General features: G+C 37.9%; 1 protein-coding gene across 7 annotated transcripts in view; it reads right to left on the minus strand.

Annotated features, from left to right (window-relative positions):
• Positions 1–16,918, minus strand: part of gria4 (glutamate receptor, ionotropic, AMPA 4) — a 200,926-nt gene that overhangs the window by 120,618 nt on the left and 63,390 nt on the right. For all 7 annotated transcript variants that reach the window (XM_031895621.1, XM_031895620.1, XM_031895624.1 and 4 more), the window contains 1 exon segment: positions 6,933–7,172. In XM_031895621.1, the coding sequence (XP_031751481.1) occupies positions 6,933–7,172 (240 nt within the window).

Consider the following 16,918-nt stretch of genomic DNA (forward strand, 5'->3'; position numbering starts at 1 on the left):
ATTTTACTGCTAATAGATTTGCCACATTAGTGCCACCTAGAACGCTATATTTATTCTGCAGAAAGCTTTACCATACCTGAGTAAACAGCCCTAGAAGCTTTCTCTGTTTGTTTAAGATTCCTTCTTGTGGATACTGAGTACAATATTTAATAACTGCATTAACTCTTTTTGGCCCTGGTTTCTATAATAAACATAATAACATCTCCATAATACACGAATATATCACATACATTTTTTCAAGTCACTGCAATGTGATACGTACTAACTCCTAACTTTTCTGAAGTTTTTAATATCCTTGATCCCCATTCTTCTTTAATTCAGATGCATCTCAGCGGAAGGCCATACATATTTCACTTTCCCATCCTCTACCTGCGGTGCTAAATAAAATTAATATACCCATTTCCAGCAACACTATATATTATATATACACAATGTACTGCCTTATCCTTTTTTCTTAATTATTTGTCTCCCCAAGACATATTTTTTTCTTACACTTTTTCATTTCTTTAAGCCTAATGCACTCAACTTTTTCTGATTCATTTATGCCAGAATAGTCAGAAGAGACCCCAAAAACCAGAAATGCTAACCTTTTCAGTTCAAGTCCCCCTTTTCAGCACTTCATTGAGTCTCCCACCTCTTATAATTAGGTTACAGATATATTATTTTTACTCATGAGATTATTTTACCTTTACATTTAATTTTGAAATTTCCCATGGGGCTAGCCATATTCTTTATTTCCCAGGGTGCCACAGCCATGTGACCTGTGCTCTGATAAACTTCAATCACACTTTACTGCTGCGCTGCAAGTTGGAGTGATATTCCCCCCCCCCTCCCAGAAGCCGATCAGCAGAACAATGGGAAGGGAGCAAGATAGCAGCTCCCAGTAGGTATCAGAATAGCACCCAATAGTAAGAAATCCAAGTCCGGCTTGGGACTCCTCCAGTTACATGGGAGTAGGAGAAACAATAGGTTAGCTGAAAGCAGTTCTAATGTGTAGCGCTGGCTCCTTCTGAAAGCTCAGACTCAGGCACAATGCACTGAGATGGCGCCTACACACCAATATTACAGCTAAAAACATTTATTGGTTCAAGAATAAAATTTTAAATGGCAGAGGGAACACGTTATCCAGAATGCTCAGGATCTGGGGTTTTCCGGATAAGGGATCTTCATGTAATTCAGATTTCCTACCTTAAGTTTGCTAAAAAAAATTACTTAAACATTAATTAAACCCAATAGGATTGTTTTGCCCCCAATAAGGATTAATTATATCTTAGTTGGGATCAAGTACAGGTACTGTTTTATTATTACAGAGAAAAGGGAATCATTTAACCATTAAATAAACCCAATAGGACTGTTCTGCCCCAATAAGGGGTAATTATATCTTAGTTGGGATCAAGTACAGGTACTGTTTTATTATTACAGAGAAAAGGGAATCATTTAACCATTAAATAAACCCAATAGGACTGTTCTGCCCCCAATAAGGGGTAATTATATCTTAGTTGGGATCAAGTACAGGTACTGTTTTATTATTACAGAGAAAAGGGAATCATTTAACCATTAAATAACCCCAATAGGACTGTTCTGCCCCCAATAAGGGGTAATTATATCTTAGTTGGGATCAAGTACAGGAACTGTTTTATTATTACAGAGAAAAGGGAATCATTTAACCATTAAATAAACCCAATAGGGCTGTTCTGCCCCCAATAAGGGGTAATTATATCTTAGTTGGGATCAAGTACAGGTACTGTTTTATTATTACAGAGAAAAGGGAATCATTTAACCATGAAATAAACCCAATAGGCTTGTTTTGCCCCCAATAAGGGGTAATTATATCTTAGTTGGGATCAAGTACAGGTACTGTTTTATTATTACAGAGAAAAGGGAATCATTTAACCATTAAATAAACCCAATAGGGCTGTTCTGCCCCCAATAAGGGGTAATTATATCTTAGCTGGGATCAAGTACAGGTATTGTTTTATTATTACAGAGAAAAGGGAATCATTTAACCATTAAATAAACCCAATAGGATTGTTCTGCCCCCAATAAGAGGTAATGATATCTTAGTTGGGATCAAGTACAGGAACTGTTTTATTATTACAGAGAAAATGGAAATCATTTTTAAAAATGTGAATTATTTTATTAAAATGGAGTCTATGGGAGATGGCCTTTCTATAATTGGAACTTTCTGGATAAACTTTCCAGAAAAGGGGTATCATATCTGTACCACCAACATGCAATTATTTAGCCTATTACCATCAAGTATAATTTCTGTTTTGGTATTACAGAGAAAAAGGAAATGATACAAACAAGAACTATAGGACACTTTTTCAGAGCTTTCTAGATGTTTTTAGATTGCAGACTCCATAACGGTATAACTTATAGTGAAGGGAATATAACTATTTAGAGTCTCCATATTCCAAAACATCACAAAAACAGGTCAGCAGTTGAGTACAATTTCAGATTTATTGATGACTATATGCAACCCTAGCTGTGCCATGTCATCTTTCTGTGTCCTTTTGAAATGCATTCCTTTGGTCTGACAGCTTCAAACATTCGTGACCATTTGTCCAACTGCTGTTCAACATCATAAAATGCCTAACAAAAAAAATATGTTACCATCTGGTATATAGCTGACACGTGACCTTTTATAAAGTATATTCTTGCACATAAATCACTGCAGATAAAGAAGTGCTGAATTGTATTCCTAAGGCACTCTGCGTGGCTCGCGGCTTTGTTCCCAACAGACACAGGAGTTGCAAAGCATGCAAAAAGTCTAGTTCTTGTGAGGTTAGAAATTCAGTGAAAATATTCCTCTTCCTAAATATTGTTCATATTGTTTAGAAGTATCTGTTGCTTTTAAATTCTTTGCATTAATTCATTTAGGGGCAGATTTAACAAAGTGCAAAATCGGAGCTTACTACCAAAAAACTCACCTACTTAATATTCCTATGGGATTTCTAGAAGCGTATTTTTGAAATAGAATTTTTTAGAAATATTTTCAAAAATAGAATTTTTTTGAAAACCTGTGATTTTTTTTTCCATTTATTATGCATCAAAATTGCGACAAATCTGAAAGAAAAACGATGTCATCTAAAAGCTGCCAAGATCATGTAGAAGTCAATGGCACGTGTCCTTTTACAACCGGAAGATCTTTCTTTTCTTTCACTTTTTTTAACTATTTGGTTGACAACACAAAAATGTTGTGTTTTTTTATGTTTTTTGCTGATTTTTTTTCATTTGTGTTTTAATAAATCACTTGGTATTCATGGTTTTAGAGAAAATTAGTTTAGTCATGGTTAGTGATGAGCGAATTTTTTCACCAGGCATGGATCCACATCAAATTTCTGCATTTCGCCATCGGCGAATTGTTTTGCAAAACTTTCGTGCATCAAAAAAAGTTGCAGTTGCGTCAAATTGGGCGTCGTCACATCAAAATAGGCGTGGCCTCTTTAAAATGGGTTGTGCCAAATTAGGCAAGGTCGTGCCAGAAAAAGACACATGCGACAAAAAAAAAAAGCGTGCAACAAAAAAGTCACGTAACTGACACGTTTCTCAGAGTTTTCAGGACAGATTCGATCATCACTAGTCGTGGTTTCAAAAACTTCACCAGGCATGTATTTGACCCAAAATTTCTTATTTCCCATTGACTTTTTTCGTGAAACTGCTGTGAAAATTCGGTGTGAAAAAAATTCACAGAGTGGGAAAATGTTGTTGTGACAAAAAAAGACACGGTCACAAAAAAGTCATGTGGTAGTGGCATTTTGGGAATTTTTCAGCAGTTTCACAAATTTTTTGGGGGAAGTGAAACGGGACAGCTCATCACTAGTAGTGAGCTCAAGTTTTATACTTTACTATATCTGCCCCTAAGGATAGCTTTGTATTAATTTCTACTTTTTGAAGAAAGCACCCTTATTTAAAGGGATAGCATCTGTATTATTCAATATGTTATTGAATACGCAGAGGATTTTTACATTTAGACCCTGACAGAATAAGAAATTATATCAAAAGAAAATCGTCAGCTTGTAAGGGGGTGTTCATACACAGCACTTACTTTCTAAACAAATCTAATAGTTAGATAATCTTCCCACCGCTCTACCATCGTACGTCCCTCCTACTCCTTTTCACCCTTTATTTCTTTCCATTCTTCCCTCCTCCTCTCGGTTAAAGTGGATTAATGTTTCAGAAGCATATTGTCATGTCACGGGCAGAATTCTATGTGTATTAGTCATGTCCTTGAAAGAAGTTTTCAAAGGAAAACAAGCTTTGGAAATGTTGTAAACATTAACTTTCATAAAAGAAAGTTATTTTACATAAAAACCTGTTACATATTCAAAAACATGTTTACTATATAGGTACAAGAATATCTAGGGCAGAAAATAAGTCTTCATTCCAGATCTCCACCTAATTCACCATCAAGCTTGGCTTTTCTTGTGTATCTAGAACTGCAAATCCCCAAATCTTAAACTAACATATTTAAGTTTATGCCCCCTGCCATTACTCTAGCCTAAACCCAACCACAGGGGAACCAGTAAAGGCTAACTGCTGAGACCATAATATCCCTAGAGATTACAGAGAAAGTTTTTTTATAAAAACAATCGGTCAGGAGTATATTTCATATCTGACTCACAATATTGTTGGAGTTAAAGAAGAAGGAAAGGTAAAAACTAAGTAAGCTTTATCAGAAAGGTCTATGTAAATACAGCCATAAGCACTTACAGAAACGCTGCACTGAGTCCTCTATCAAAACACAGGATATCTTGTCTCCTTTTGTGTAAACATGTTCTTCAGTATCAGACTTCCTCTCTCAGAAAAATCCTTCATTCCTGAGACCAGAGTCTGCGCAGATCTCCTCTTTCCCTTTTCCAGCCCCCCCCCCAAAAGAATTCATAAAACTCACTCCCCCCCTCCCCTAGGAATGTGTAATCTGAGCTATCAACAGCTAGACTGAAAACAGGAAACTATGAAGACCAAGGTAAAATGGCAGCTGCTATCTTTAACAAACAGAGAAAGCTTCTAGGGCAGTTTACTCAGATATGGTAAAGCTTTCTGCAGAATAAATATAGTGTTCTAGGTGGCACTAATGTGGCAAATCTATTGGCAGTTAAATGCCAAAGTGACTTTCCTTCTCCGTTAATTTTTTAACCAAATAATTTCTCAATTTAAATGGTCGGAATCAACTATGGAAACACCCTGGGTGGTGTCCTTTCCCTCCCCCTATCTGCCCAGCTCTGCCCCAGTCTTCCACAGTTCTGCCCCTGTTCTGACCTGCCCTCCATTCAGTGCCACTGGAAACCATGGCTTGGGTTGCTCTTATCATAATCCACCACGGTTAATTTATATCAAAACATTTTTTTCCATGTGAATTAAATAATTATCCCAACCATAGACAATAGTCAAGTCTCTACATAAATTCAAAGATCTTAAATCATAAAATAACAGTGTTTATAAAAATGAATTTATCTCTATAGCAATTCTGCTTTTGCCTCAGCAATAAATCCAACACAAATCAGTGAACCTAATAAAATAATCATTTAGATAATTAGCACAAATTAGCGCTGCTGTTTATTTCTCCTAGCTCACTGCAATTCATATGTATTTGCCGCAGACGTACAAGTCAGTTTGCTTATTTCAAGCCAGCAGTTATCACTCAAATAAGCATAAAGGTGTTTTAGGGGCACATTTACTAATCCACGAACGGACCTAAAGCGGCGAATGCGTTTTTTTCGTAATGATCGGTATTTTTGCGAAGTTTTCATCGCCGTCGTGATTTTTCGTATTTTCCGCTACTTTTTCGTCGCCGTTACGACTTTATCGTATATTTTTCGCAACTTTTTTGCCGCTGTCGCGAAAAAATCGGATTGTTTTTTCCACCATTTACAATTGTTCAATACGAAAAAATCGCGACGGCGACGAAAAAGTCGCGCAAAATACGATAAAGTCGTGACGGAGACAAAAAAATCGCACAAAATACGAAAAAAATGCGACGCAACGGACAAGTCGCAAAATTTTCGTTTCCAATCCGATTTTTTCCCATTCGGGATTCGGATTCGTGGATTAGTAAATGTGCCCCTTAGACTTAACGTGCATAAACATGAAGATACCAGAGTGACTGAAGCCCTGTTGTAATTAGAGATGCACCGAATGCCGGATTCGGTTCAGGATTCGGCCGAATCCAGGCTTTTTTTCAAGGATTCGGTTTCATCCGCTAATTAGAATTTGGAAAGGGTTAAATGGGCACGGAAAAGAAATTTTTTAGGATTCGGTTTCAGTTCGGGATTCAGCCAAATCCCTCTGGATAGGGTTTTGATATTTTGATCCTTATTGACTGTTCTGGAATTTCAACAAAAAATTCCAGAACAGTCAACGGTCGCTTTCCATCATTGTCAGTTTGTGAAGAACATAGCCAGCAATTATGGCATAAGCCAGAGGTACCTGTGTTTTTCTCTAGAGTTGCTGTGTGCTGAATATGGAATGCCTATTCCATATTCTAATAAACAATATATGTTTGTAAGAGTATTCTTTATTGCCCACAATAGGGCAAGCTATAATGTTCTCTGTGTTTCTTTACGAAAGCAGATTCCTATTAGCTTGGTATAATGTAACTTCTCTCTCCTGCCTTTGTCTCTCTGATAGCTCTCAGCTCAGATTACAGCAGGTAAGGGAGAAGGGAGGAGGGAGAAGGGAAGGGGAGAGAGGAACAAGCTGTGCAGGGTCACACCCATGTCTGGGAGGTTTGAGCTGAGAGAAGGAAATCCGATACAGATGCCCATATGTACACAATAGAAGCAAATGAATGCGGTTGCATAACAGAACTTGTACTTAAAAGATCAAATATAATCTAAACTTGTCAACCCCCCAAAAAAATTAAAATTAGAACTACATGAGTCATAAAACAAACTGCAAATAAAAAAATGAAGCACAGCATTACTTACCCCTGTCTGTATCATACAGAAAGACATAATGATTCCACCCGTAGTGATCAAGCAAACTCAGGAGAGCACCTCGTAACGATGGTCTGAGCTGCAGTACAAACTGACTTTCACCCTCGGTGGGGAAACTTGGTGTGATGAGGGAGATGTGCAAGGCGCTGCAGAATGAGGTCAGGGTGTGTACTGATCTCTTGTCATATAGTCCAAAAATGGCAAAAACTCCTCTTGAATACTGGGAGCAAACTGCAAGAAAACAAAATAATTAATTGGTATGATTCCTGATAAGGAGAAGGAAAGTCATTTTGGCATTTTACTGCCAATAGATTTGCCACATTAGTGCCACCTAGAACCCTATATTTATTCTGCAGAAAGCTTTACCATACCTGTGTACCCTCATAGCTTCCTGCGTGCAGTTCTAGCCCTTATAGCTCAGATTATACATTCCTAAGGGGGGGGGGAGTTTTATGAATTCTTATGGGAGGGGGGAGCAGAAGAGGGGAGAGAGAAGATAGCTGCACAGACTCTGGCCCGGGGAATGAAGGATTTTTCCAATAGAGGAAGTCAGATTCCCTAAGAACATGTTCCCAAAAAAGGAGACAACAAATCCTGTGTTTCTTTTGATAGAGGACTCAGTTCAGGGTTTCTGCTTATGGCTGTATTTAGACCTTTTTGATAAAGCTTACTTAGTTTTTACCTTTCCTTTTCCTTTAACCGATATTTTTGAAACCTATTTTTTTTATTTATCTCACCTTCATTAAAATAACAAAGTCTATATTCCTTTCCTCTCAAAATATTACCATTAATTTGATATTTCTTTCACTCTGGCTAGTGGCTACCATTACTTCTATTACTATCTTCATCCTATGTTTCTGTAATGCTGATACAGTTTAGCAGTGCTTTACAGTAGAAATTCTCCATTCACATCAGACCCTACTGGAGCGGAGCTTACAATATAACTTCCTTATCATTTCTCACACTATAGGGTCAGTTTCACCAGGAGCTGTATAACCTACAGTAGCTACTTTTTTCTAGTTTCATTAAAGAATGTATTTTATTCTACATCCTTCCAGTAGCGTGATTCTAGCAGTCTGAGCAGTGGTCCTTATCTTAATAACCTATTACTGCTGAACAATTCTGTAGAGTGTGGAGATAAGAATAGGGAAAGTACTATTATTATTAAAATCACACCAAATAAAACTGCATAGAAAAATAAACTTATTGTAGACCCCTTTCTTTTAAATGAAGGCAAACGTCTGGGGCTTTTATTAAAATATATTACATTTCCCTACCATATATATTTCCCCCACCCAAACCACACCATTTGTATTGCTAATATCCCCTCTGTTCACCAGCACCATCACATTTTCCTAAAACAAATAGCAGCTTTCACCGGATGGCCATTTTCCCTCTCACAACTGCAATCAGCACATCTGTGCTGTAAAGTTCATGCAATGAACAATGCAGGCTTACACAGGCAGAACTTATTTTGATAAAAATTCCTGCTTGGAGCTCAGGAGAGGAGGTTAGGAGGAAAAAATATGTTTCTCCAGCAGAGTGTGCAGCTAGAGCAGAGTTTCTATGGATACCAGCAGTGCCATCTTCTCTTCATTGGCTGCTGGACTGGAGGGTGTGTTTGGTAACCTGAGTTAATATGAACTGAGCATGCTCAGTAGCCAACAGCCAGTCAGTTCCTAAGGGAGGGGCCGAGTGGGTTAGAGGAGGAGAAGGAATCCCAAGTGATTAAGGGGGTGCTGCAGCCTTACTATTAATCTTTGAAATCTTTAACAACCTTCCATTCCTATTGTTCAAAAGGCTGTTCATTAATACATTTTTTTGGTGGTAATATTGCCCCTGATTTGCAGTGAAGTACATAAATAATTTCTTTTTAATTTTTGGCAAATCAGGTGCAGTTGCGCCAGGCTCAGTGCAATTTTCATCATCAGAAATAATGCAGATATTCTTGGAAAAACTTCCGGATTGATGGTAAAAAAAAAAACCCATGGTGATTGCTCTCAAAACTGCACTTTGCTCACTGCACATGCGTACATAAATAGACCCTTAGCCTAGGCCTAATTTTTGCTACACTTATGGAGGGTCAGTATCTGTACCTTGAGCTGAATTCATACTCTGAATGATATGCGTATTAGGAAACATGTAAACAAATAAAGGGAAATAATCTTTCATTTATACCCCTACAATGTAAGTGTTTCTTTCTAAATTCTGCTCTTGAAATGAGCGTAAGTGTGTTATACGGGGATCCCAATTTCCCCAATCGTATTATTCCTCAGCACAAATTATGCCTATCCATTGATTATTAAACTATGAGTGTCCGTGAATATTGTGAAACTAAGTGTCTGTGAATATTGTTAATCCAATAGAGGCCAATAAAATCCAATCCAACGCAGGCCATCGATGATGAAATACAAGGACCACCTGCTGTAGACAGAAGATGGCTCAGCAAGAAGAAATTGCTGTAATTTGTATTTTATGAGAAAGGTTAACAATGAATTGAGCTATTTGATCCTTATTGACTAAGATATTTAGCCCTGATTGAATCTAAAATTCAATGATTTGGATCTTCAGCTGCATGGCAAGATAATCCATTTAAAGGCTTTTATGTGTATGAAACTGAGCTAATCTCTCTTTTTGGATACAAGTGCAGACAAGCGAGTCAACCATTTTGAAAATTACATTACAAAGACAAACAACTACAGTATAAGTAGATTGACAATGTGGGACATGGAGAGCGATCATAGCCCACGTGTCAAGTTCACATAAGGTTTGTACTCTGTTTGCACATATTTACATTGCCTACTGACATAAACTTGGATGTTAGATGTAGTTATGTGTAAGATGCAGCTTATAGTAAAACATGGGGGAATGCAACACTACTTATCTGTTGATACATGCAGTGTTGCTTATATCAAAGAAAAAGAAAACCTGTAGAACAGTGTGGCTGACAAAGCATAGTAGCATAGTAGCCCATTGTGCTCAACCAGATCTTATACAATAATCTGGTTATATATTGTAGTTTGCAAGGAGGATAACAGAGAGCAGGCCACCAAGCACAACCATACAGTTTAACCTAGTTATATACTATAGTGGGCAAGGATAACCGTAGACAGTAGCCCATCAAGCTCAACCAGTTCTTATACAGTTCACCCTAGTTATATACTGTTGTTGGCAAGATTGATGAAAGTAGCTCATTAAACTCAACCAGTTCTTATAAATTCAGTCTAGTTATACGCTGCAGTTGGAAAGGTTGACAACAGACAATTAGTCCATCAACTAAATCTTATATAGTTGTTAAGGCCTGCTCGGCCCTTACTGAGCTTAAGTTGAGACCAAGGAGGAAGCAGAATTCAGACAAAGCAGAACAGCCCAATACATTGTATCCAAGGTCAGTGGCTAACATTGCGGCCATGGGTGCCGCCATCTTGGAAGCACTCCTGACAATAGTTTAGCATAGTTATATAACATAGTTGACAAGGTTGCAAACAGACGGTAGCCCTTCAAGCTCAACCAAGCCCTATACAGTTATATCTAGTTATACGGTGCTTCTCCAGCAGAATCCTGTATTGTAATGTTTTTCACAGATTTTTTTTATAATTAATTTTAAAATGTCACATGGGGCTAGCCATATTCTTCATTTCCCGGGGTGTCACAGCCATGTGACCTGTGCTCTGATAAACTTCAATCACACTTTACTGCTGCGCTGCAAGTTGGAGTGATATCCCCCCTCCCCCCACAAGATAATCAGCAGAACAATGGGAAGGGAGCAAGATAGCAGCTCCCAGTAGGTATCAGAATAGCGCTCAATAGTAAGAAATCCAAGTCCGGCTTGGGACTCCTCCTACATGGGAGTAGGAGAAACAATAGGTTAGCTGAAAGCAGTTCTAATGTGTAGCGCTGGCTCCTTCTGAAAGCTCAGACTCAGGCACAATGCACTGAGATGGCGCCTACACACCAATATTACAGCTAAAAAATACATTTGTTGGTTCAAGAATAACAGTTTAAATGGTAGAGAGAATTATTTGCTATGTTACCAGTGTAATGTAGAAATAAAAAGATCCCCATTAAAACCATGACAGTATCCCTTTATTTAGACTAACGACAATGATAAAAGAGTTTAGAAGGAAGGAAACAACTCCATGGCACTTGAAGTATGTAGTAATAGTAAACTGTCCACCTGACTGTTAACTAGAGGAGCCCAAAAATGTAGAAGAAATAGATGTGAGAGAAAAATGTTATGGCAATAGTATCAATTTCAATTCATATAATTACTATTTATATTCACTTGATCTTTTAAAACATATTGGCATCGGTTATTCTGCACAGGAAGCCGTATTTATTTGCATTTCCCCCTCTTTATTCATATGAGTGTGAGCAGCCATTATTGCTCTAGCACAATAACCTCATCCATATACTGCAATGAAACAACGAGTTACAAATTAAATTGTTTGGTTTTACAGACATGGAAGTGCCAATATCCCTTTAATTAGAAAGACAATATGGCAAGGATCACTAACGTTACTACTTGATACTACTAATTTACTTGCTTTTTATTATCATTTCCATCATAATACATTGTTGATTGAATAATGAAAATACCCAGATGAAAGCGTAATTTGTTTATGGAACCATAAAAACCAAATAAATGGCATATAATGAAAACAGAAATAAATGTTATCTTTCCCAGTCTGTTCCTAACTGCCACTTTGAGGGAAACGGAATACAAACACCAGCTGAGATAAAAATGCCAAAGTCAACTTCAATTAGAGTGGAACCAATTTAGGAAAGTATACTTCAATTAAAGAAAATACTGTATGAATCATCTACACGTTATTAATTAAAAAAGTTCAATCTGCGACTACAGCTATACGGAAAATGAATAATTATCACACTGACATCTTTATTTACAATGGAAATATTAAAATATATTTAGTTTAAAGAATGATATAGGCAGTGGCGTAACAACTATTCGCAGCCCCCCCACAAATGTTTGAAGGGGCTTGGCGCTCACAGACCCCGCCCCTTCCTTTACCCGCCCACCAAATCGATCACGCCCACCTGCTACCCACCCACTTGCGCCAGTATAGGTAAGAGCGGCTGGGAATAGGGTATTTCTATGACTACAGAAGTAGTTGAACACACAGTCCAGCCTCCCCCACCACCAGTGTCGGACTGAGATGCCAGGGGCCCACCAGAAAACTTTGGACCATAAGCCCATTTTCTAAATCGGGGGTCCCCAAACTTTCTTACTGGTGAGCCACAGTCAAATGTAAAAAGACTTGAGGAGCAACACAAGCACCATAAACATTCATGGAGGAGCCAAATAAGGGCTGTGATTGGCTATTAGGCAGCCTCTATGCACACTATCAGCTTACAGGGGCTTTATTTGGTAGGAAATCTTGTTTTTATTCAACCAAAACTTGCCCCCAAGTCAGGAATTCAAAAATAACTCCCTGGTTTGGGGGCACTGAGAGCAACATCCAAGGGGTTGGGGAGTAACATGTTGCTCCGGAGCTACTGGTTGGGGATCACTGTTCTAAACTATTATTCCTCCTCTCCCCCCTCAACCTCTTTATTATCCAAGTCTCTTTTTTTCTATCCTTCCATCTCTTTTCCACACAGAAATAAGGAATGACCATGCAATTGCCCAAATAGTTAGAAGCCAGAGGGCCCTGGTATCCCGGTGGGCCAGTCCGGCACTGCCCACCACTGCGGGGTCTGATTTCTCTATAGTTAACCCACTGTAGATGGGCATTTAGTTATAAAGGTGGAGCTGGGAAAATAACTCAAAATTAACTTTAGAAAAGATAAAGGTAACATTGTAATACAAAGGATAATAACAGCCAAAAGCTGAGGGCTCGGTGTGTCCAGATTCACCAACTGCAGGGACCATCGTAGGTCATTAATACTTTGTTATTTTGAAGCTTCTACATCTCCTAGTGCAAGCCTGTTCCACCGCAGAGAACATACACCGTCCCAGCTAACTCATGCAAAAGTAATATTTCAAATTCAGCTCCCCTGTAGCAAGAACAATTGTTTTATTTCAACTCATAAAATGATGACAGATTCCTCTGTTCGGCTCTTTAGGCTCAATACCCAGATTTGCAGGTGTCTGTGTCTGTATTATAGCTGGGCTACACTCAGCCTTTTAGGGCATATATTTTATTTTAGCTGCACACTTCATAACCATAAATTAAATCAAACTAACAAAACACATTTTTATGTAAAGCAATGAATTCTGAGGAAGATAAAGCTTGCTGCAACCAACCAAGCCCTGTTCTGTATGTGAGAATTAATGCTTATTGATCCTTATTTAATGAAAAACACATTAGTCATTTTGATTATAGCAATCCAAAAACTTGGAATCATCACAGATCTGTTTCGCTGAACAAAAATGGAGAATAGTGTACGTAGTATGTGCTCTCTAACTGCCTTGTTTGCCGAGACCCTGTGTGTCATTGTCCAAATTGTAATCTAAATTACTATGTCATTAAATATTTCCTTGTTACTTTCACAAAAAAAAGGAGAAGGAAAGGTAAAAACTAAGTAAGCTTTATCAGAAAGGTCTATGTAAATACAACCATACGCATTTTTAAGAGTCCTCTATCAAAAGAAACACAGGATTTCGTCTTCTTTTTTGTAAACATGTTCTTCGGTATCAGACTTCCTTCATTCCCGGGGCCAGAGTCTGCAGTTCTCTCCTCTCTCCACGCTCCTGCTCCCTCCTCCCATAAGAATTTATAAAACTCACTTCCCCCGCCCTTAGGAATGTGTAATCTGAGCTATAACGGCTAGAGCTGCAGCAGGAAGCTATGAAGACCAAGCTAAAAAATTAATAAAAATTAAAAACTGCCCTCTGTTCACACAGGTGATCTATAGAACCACAGTAGGTTCTTTCATGTTTTACAACCATCATCCCTTTTCTGTTAACTAAAGCTCTATTCTGTTTAAATAAGCCTTAAAGCATTAAAGCCTTAGAGAATAGTTATTCGTTCTTATATATTTATAACCAAAAATTCCTACAAAACAGAAAACTAAAGGCATTTTTTGAAAACAAAACAAAACAAAAAAATGTTCCTATAAGCACAAAGTAACACCCTTTAAAGGAAAACTACACCCCCAGAATGAATACTTATCAACGGATAGTTTATATCATATTAAGTGGCCTATTAAAGCATCTTACCAAACTGGAATATATATATATATCAGTAAATATTGCCCTTTTACAGCCTTCCCCTTGAGCCGCCATTTAGTGATGGGCTGTGTGCTCCCTCAGAGATCAGCTGACAGGAAGTAATGCAGCTCTAATTGTAATAGGAAGTAGTGTGGGAGCAAAAGACAGAACTCTGTCCATTAATTGGCTGATGGGGCCTAGCATGTATGTGTGCCTTGGTTTGTTTGTGTGCACCGTGAATCCTATGACCCCAGGGGGCGGCCCTTAATCCATAAAATGGCAATTTTCTATTAGGATTACCCAATAGCACATACTATTACCAAAGTATATTTGTATCAAAAATTGGTTTGCTTAGATGAAGCAGGGTTTTACATATGAGCTGCTTATGCAATGTATTTTTATAGAGACCTACATTGTTTGGGGGTACAGATTTCCTGTAAGAGTAAATGAATACAGGGTATTTTAACCTCCTACTGTTACTGGTCCTTTACTATATAATTATTTGCTTTATATGAACCCATTAAGAACAAGCATGTTTGTTTATTATTAAAGATTAATGCCTCTTTAACACTTTAATAATTGCTTCTGGTGATTCTGCGTAACTGATGAGCAGACGCAGAGGATTGTATGTTACATGCCAACACCATTACTATTAAGTGTATATTACAGAACAAGCAAACTGTTTCATTGTGGATACGCAGCAATCAGTTCTCTTCATCGTAGCGCCCCAGCCCGGATTACAGAAGAGAGATGAGCTCTAACAGAAAATTAAGTGCAGAACAGCATGAAGGCTTGAAATTAATGGCTGTTCCTCAGCTGGCAATCCGGACAGAAAGCCTTCATATGATACAGTCATAGCTATACAAGATATAATTGTATGAAAAAATTACCTAGTCAAGAATTTCATTTTATAGTTTATACATAGAATTTTTGGAATGAGTTGGGAACATGAGCTTGATAACAGAATATACAATCATATGCATACTAATAATGTATAGCATGTTCAAGCCCTATATATATATATATACAGTATATATATATATATATATAGAAACAACAACAAGAGATCCTCTGCACTCACCCATTATCAATATATATATATATATATATATATAAGATATATATATATATATATATATATATAGGGATTTTCTTGGGACTGATACTGCAAAAGCTCTTTCTTGTGCTAAAATGCCTTAAAAACAGGCCAATGATCTAGCAAGTTTGGTTTTGCTGGTACAATTCACTAATCTTAATTGGTAAACTTCCTAAGCGTAAAGGGGACCTGTCACCCAAACATTAAAAGCTGTATAATAAAAGCCTGTTTTCAAATTGACATGAAACCTTAAGTCTTTTTTAAATTAATGCATCCATACCCATTACAAAGGAATTTACAAACCCCAGCTGTCAATCTTAGGCATAGGCCTTAGACCTTAGGCATAGAGGTGGGGCAGACAATAACTTTTGCTTTCCATTCAGCACTTCCTAGATGTCACTGCACTCCTCACATTCCCCCTCCCCCCTTACATCTAATTTTGTAGCCAGTGCAGGGTTGGACTGGAGGGTCCAGGGCCCACCGCCACCCACCTGACATCCTCCTCTGAGCGCGCAAATGTGAAACGCAGCAGGGGAGGACATGGGAAGCGGCAACAGGGAACGGGTCTGGGCCACCAGGTTTTTTCCCGGGGTCCTGGTGGCCCAGTCTGACCCTGAGCCAGTGTATGAACATCTGGTCCTCCTTGACATAAACTAGATTTTGGCATGATATAAAACTTGCCTTACTAACAGTAACCACAAAATGGCGCCTGCCTGCTTGCTGTGATTGTGCAATTCCAAGACTGAAGGAAACAATATTTATACTATTTATACAGTGTAAGTGAAGTTTCTTTTGCTCAACTAACATGATAGAAATGCATTTGGGATTATTTCTTAGGGCGAAAGGTTCTGGAAAAGCATGAGTTTTTATTAAAATAATCTGCAAAATACTTTTTGCATTTTGAGATTTCAATCTTGTGGCCTTTGCACTTTCCTCTATGAAGTGCCAACAAGGCTTGCTTGGGCGGTTTTGCTTATATTTGGGAGGGAGGTAGGCATCCTTTGTCATGCCCCCTAGAGCCCTGTACTTAGTGCCTGCCATTAGCTGCCTTTTGCCCAACATAGCCAGAGTGCAGCCATTGCCCAGTATGCATGCATTCTGGGCATGAGCAGTACGGATCACTAAGGTGCAAAATGATGCCCCTTATTTCTAAACCAACATTTTAATAGTATACTTGAGAGTATATGTGATGAAAGCAAAATGTTACACAGATATCTTAGGCAACTGAACCCTCAAGCTTCCCATCCCCACTATTAATCTCACTCATCTTCATTAATGCCGTAGGCTTTTATATATTGATATATTTTTCAGTTCTTTCCCTTACATGCCTTATTTCTTATACTTGTACTCACTACTATGTCTCCCTACTTCATTCCTTCTTTTCTTGTTTAAATTTCACATCTACTATGTCCAGAGAAATATGATGTATTTATAATTGCTGACATTGTTCATGTTTTGGGTGCTTCTGTAATTCTCTTTTTCTATCATAATTACTCTATGCCCCAACTTATTGATGCCATGTTTAGTTTTCTGTTATCCATATTGTCAGTCTCTGGGGTTATTCCATGAATTTATCACTTCATTTATTATTGATCAGCATTTTTCTATAATTCATTATTATACATACTATCAGACTTTCATATTACCCTTCATATATGTCGGTCTTGGCCTTTTGCCACTTTTAAAGCATTAGGCATTCTACTCCAG

The sequence above is a fragment of the Xenopus tropicalis genome, chromosome 2, assembly GCF_000004195.4.
Source record: "Xenopus tropicalis strain Nigerian chromosome 2, UCB_Xtro_10.0, whole genome shotgun sequence".
NCBI lineage: Eukaryota > Metazoa > Chordata > Amphibia > Anura > Pipidae > Xenopus > Xenopus tropicalis.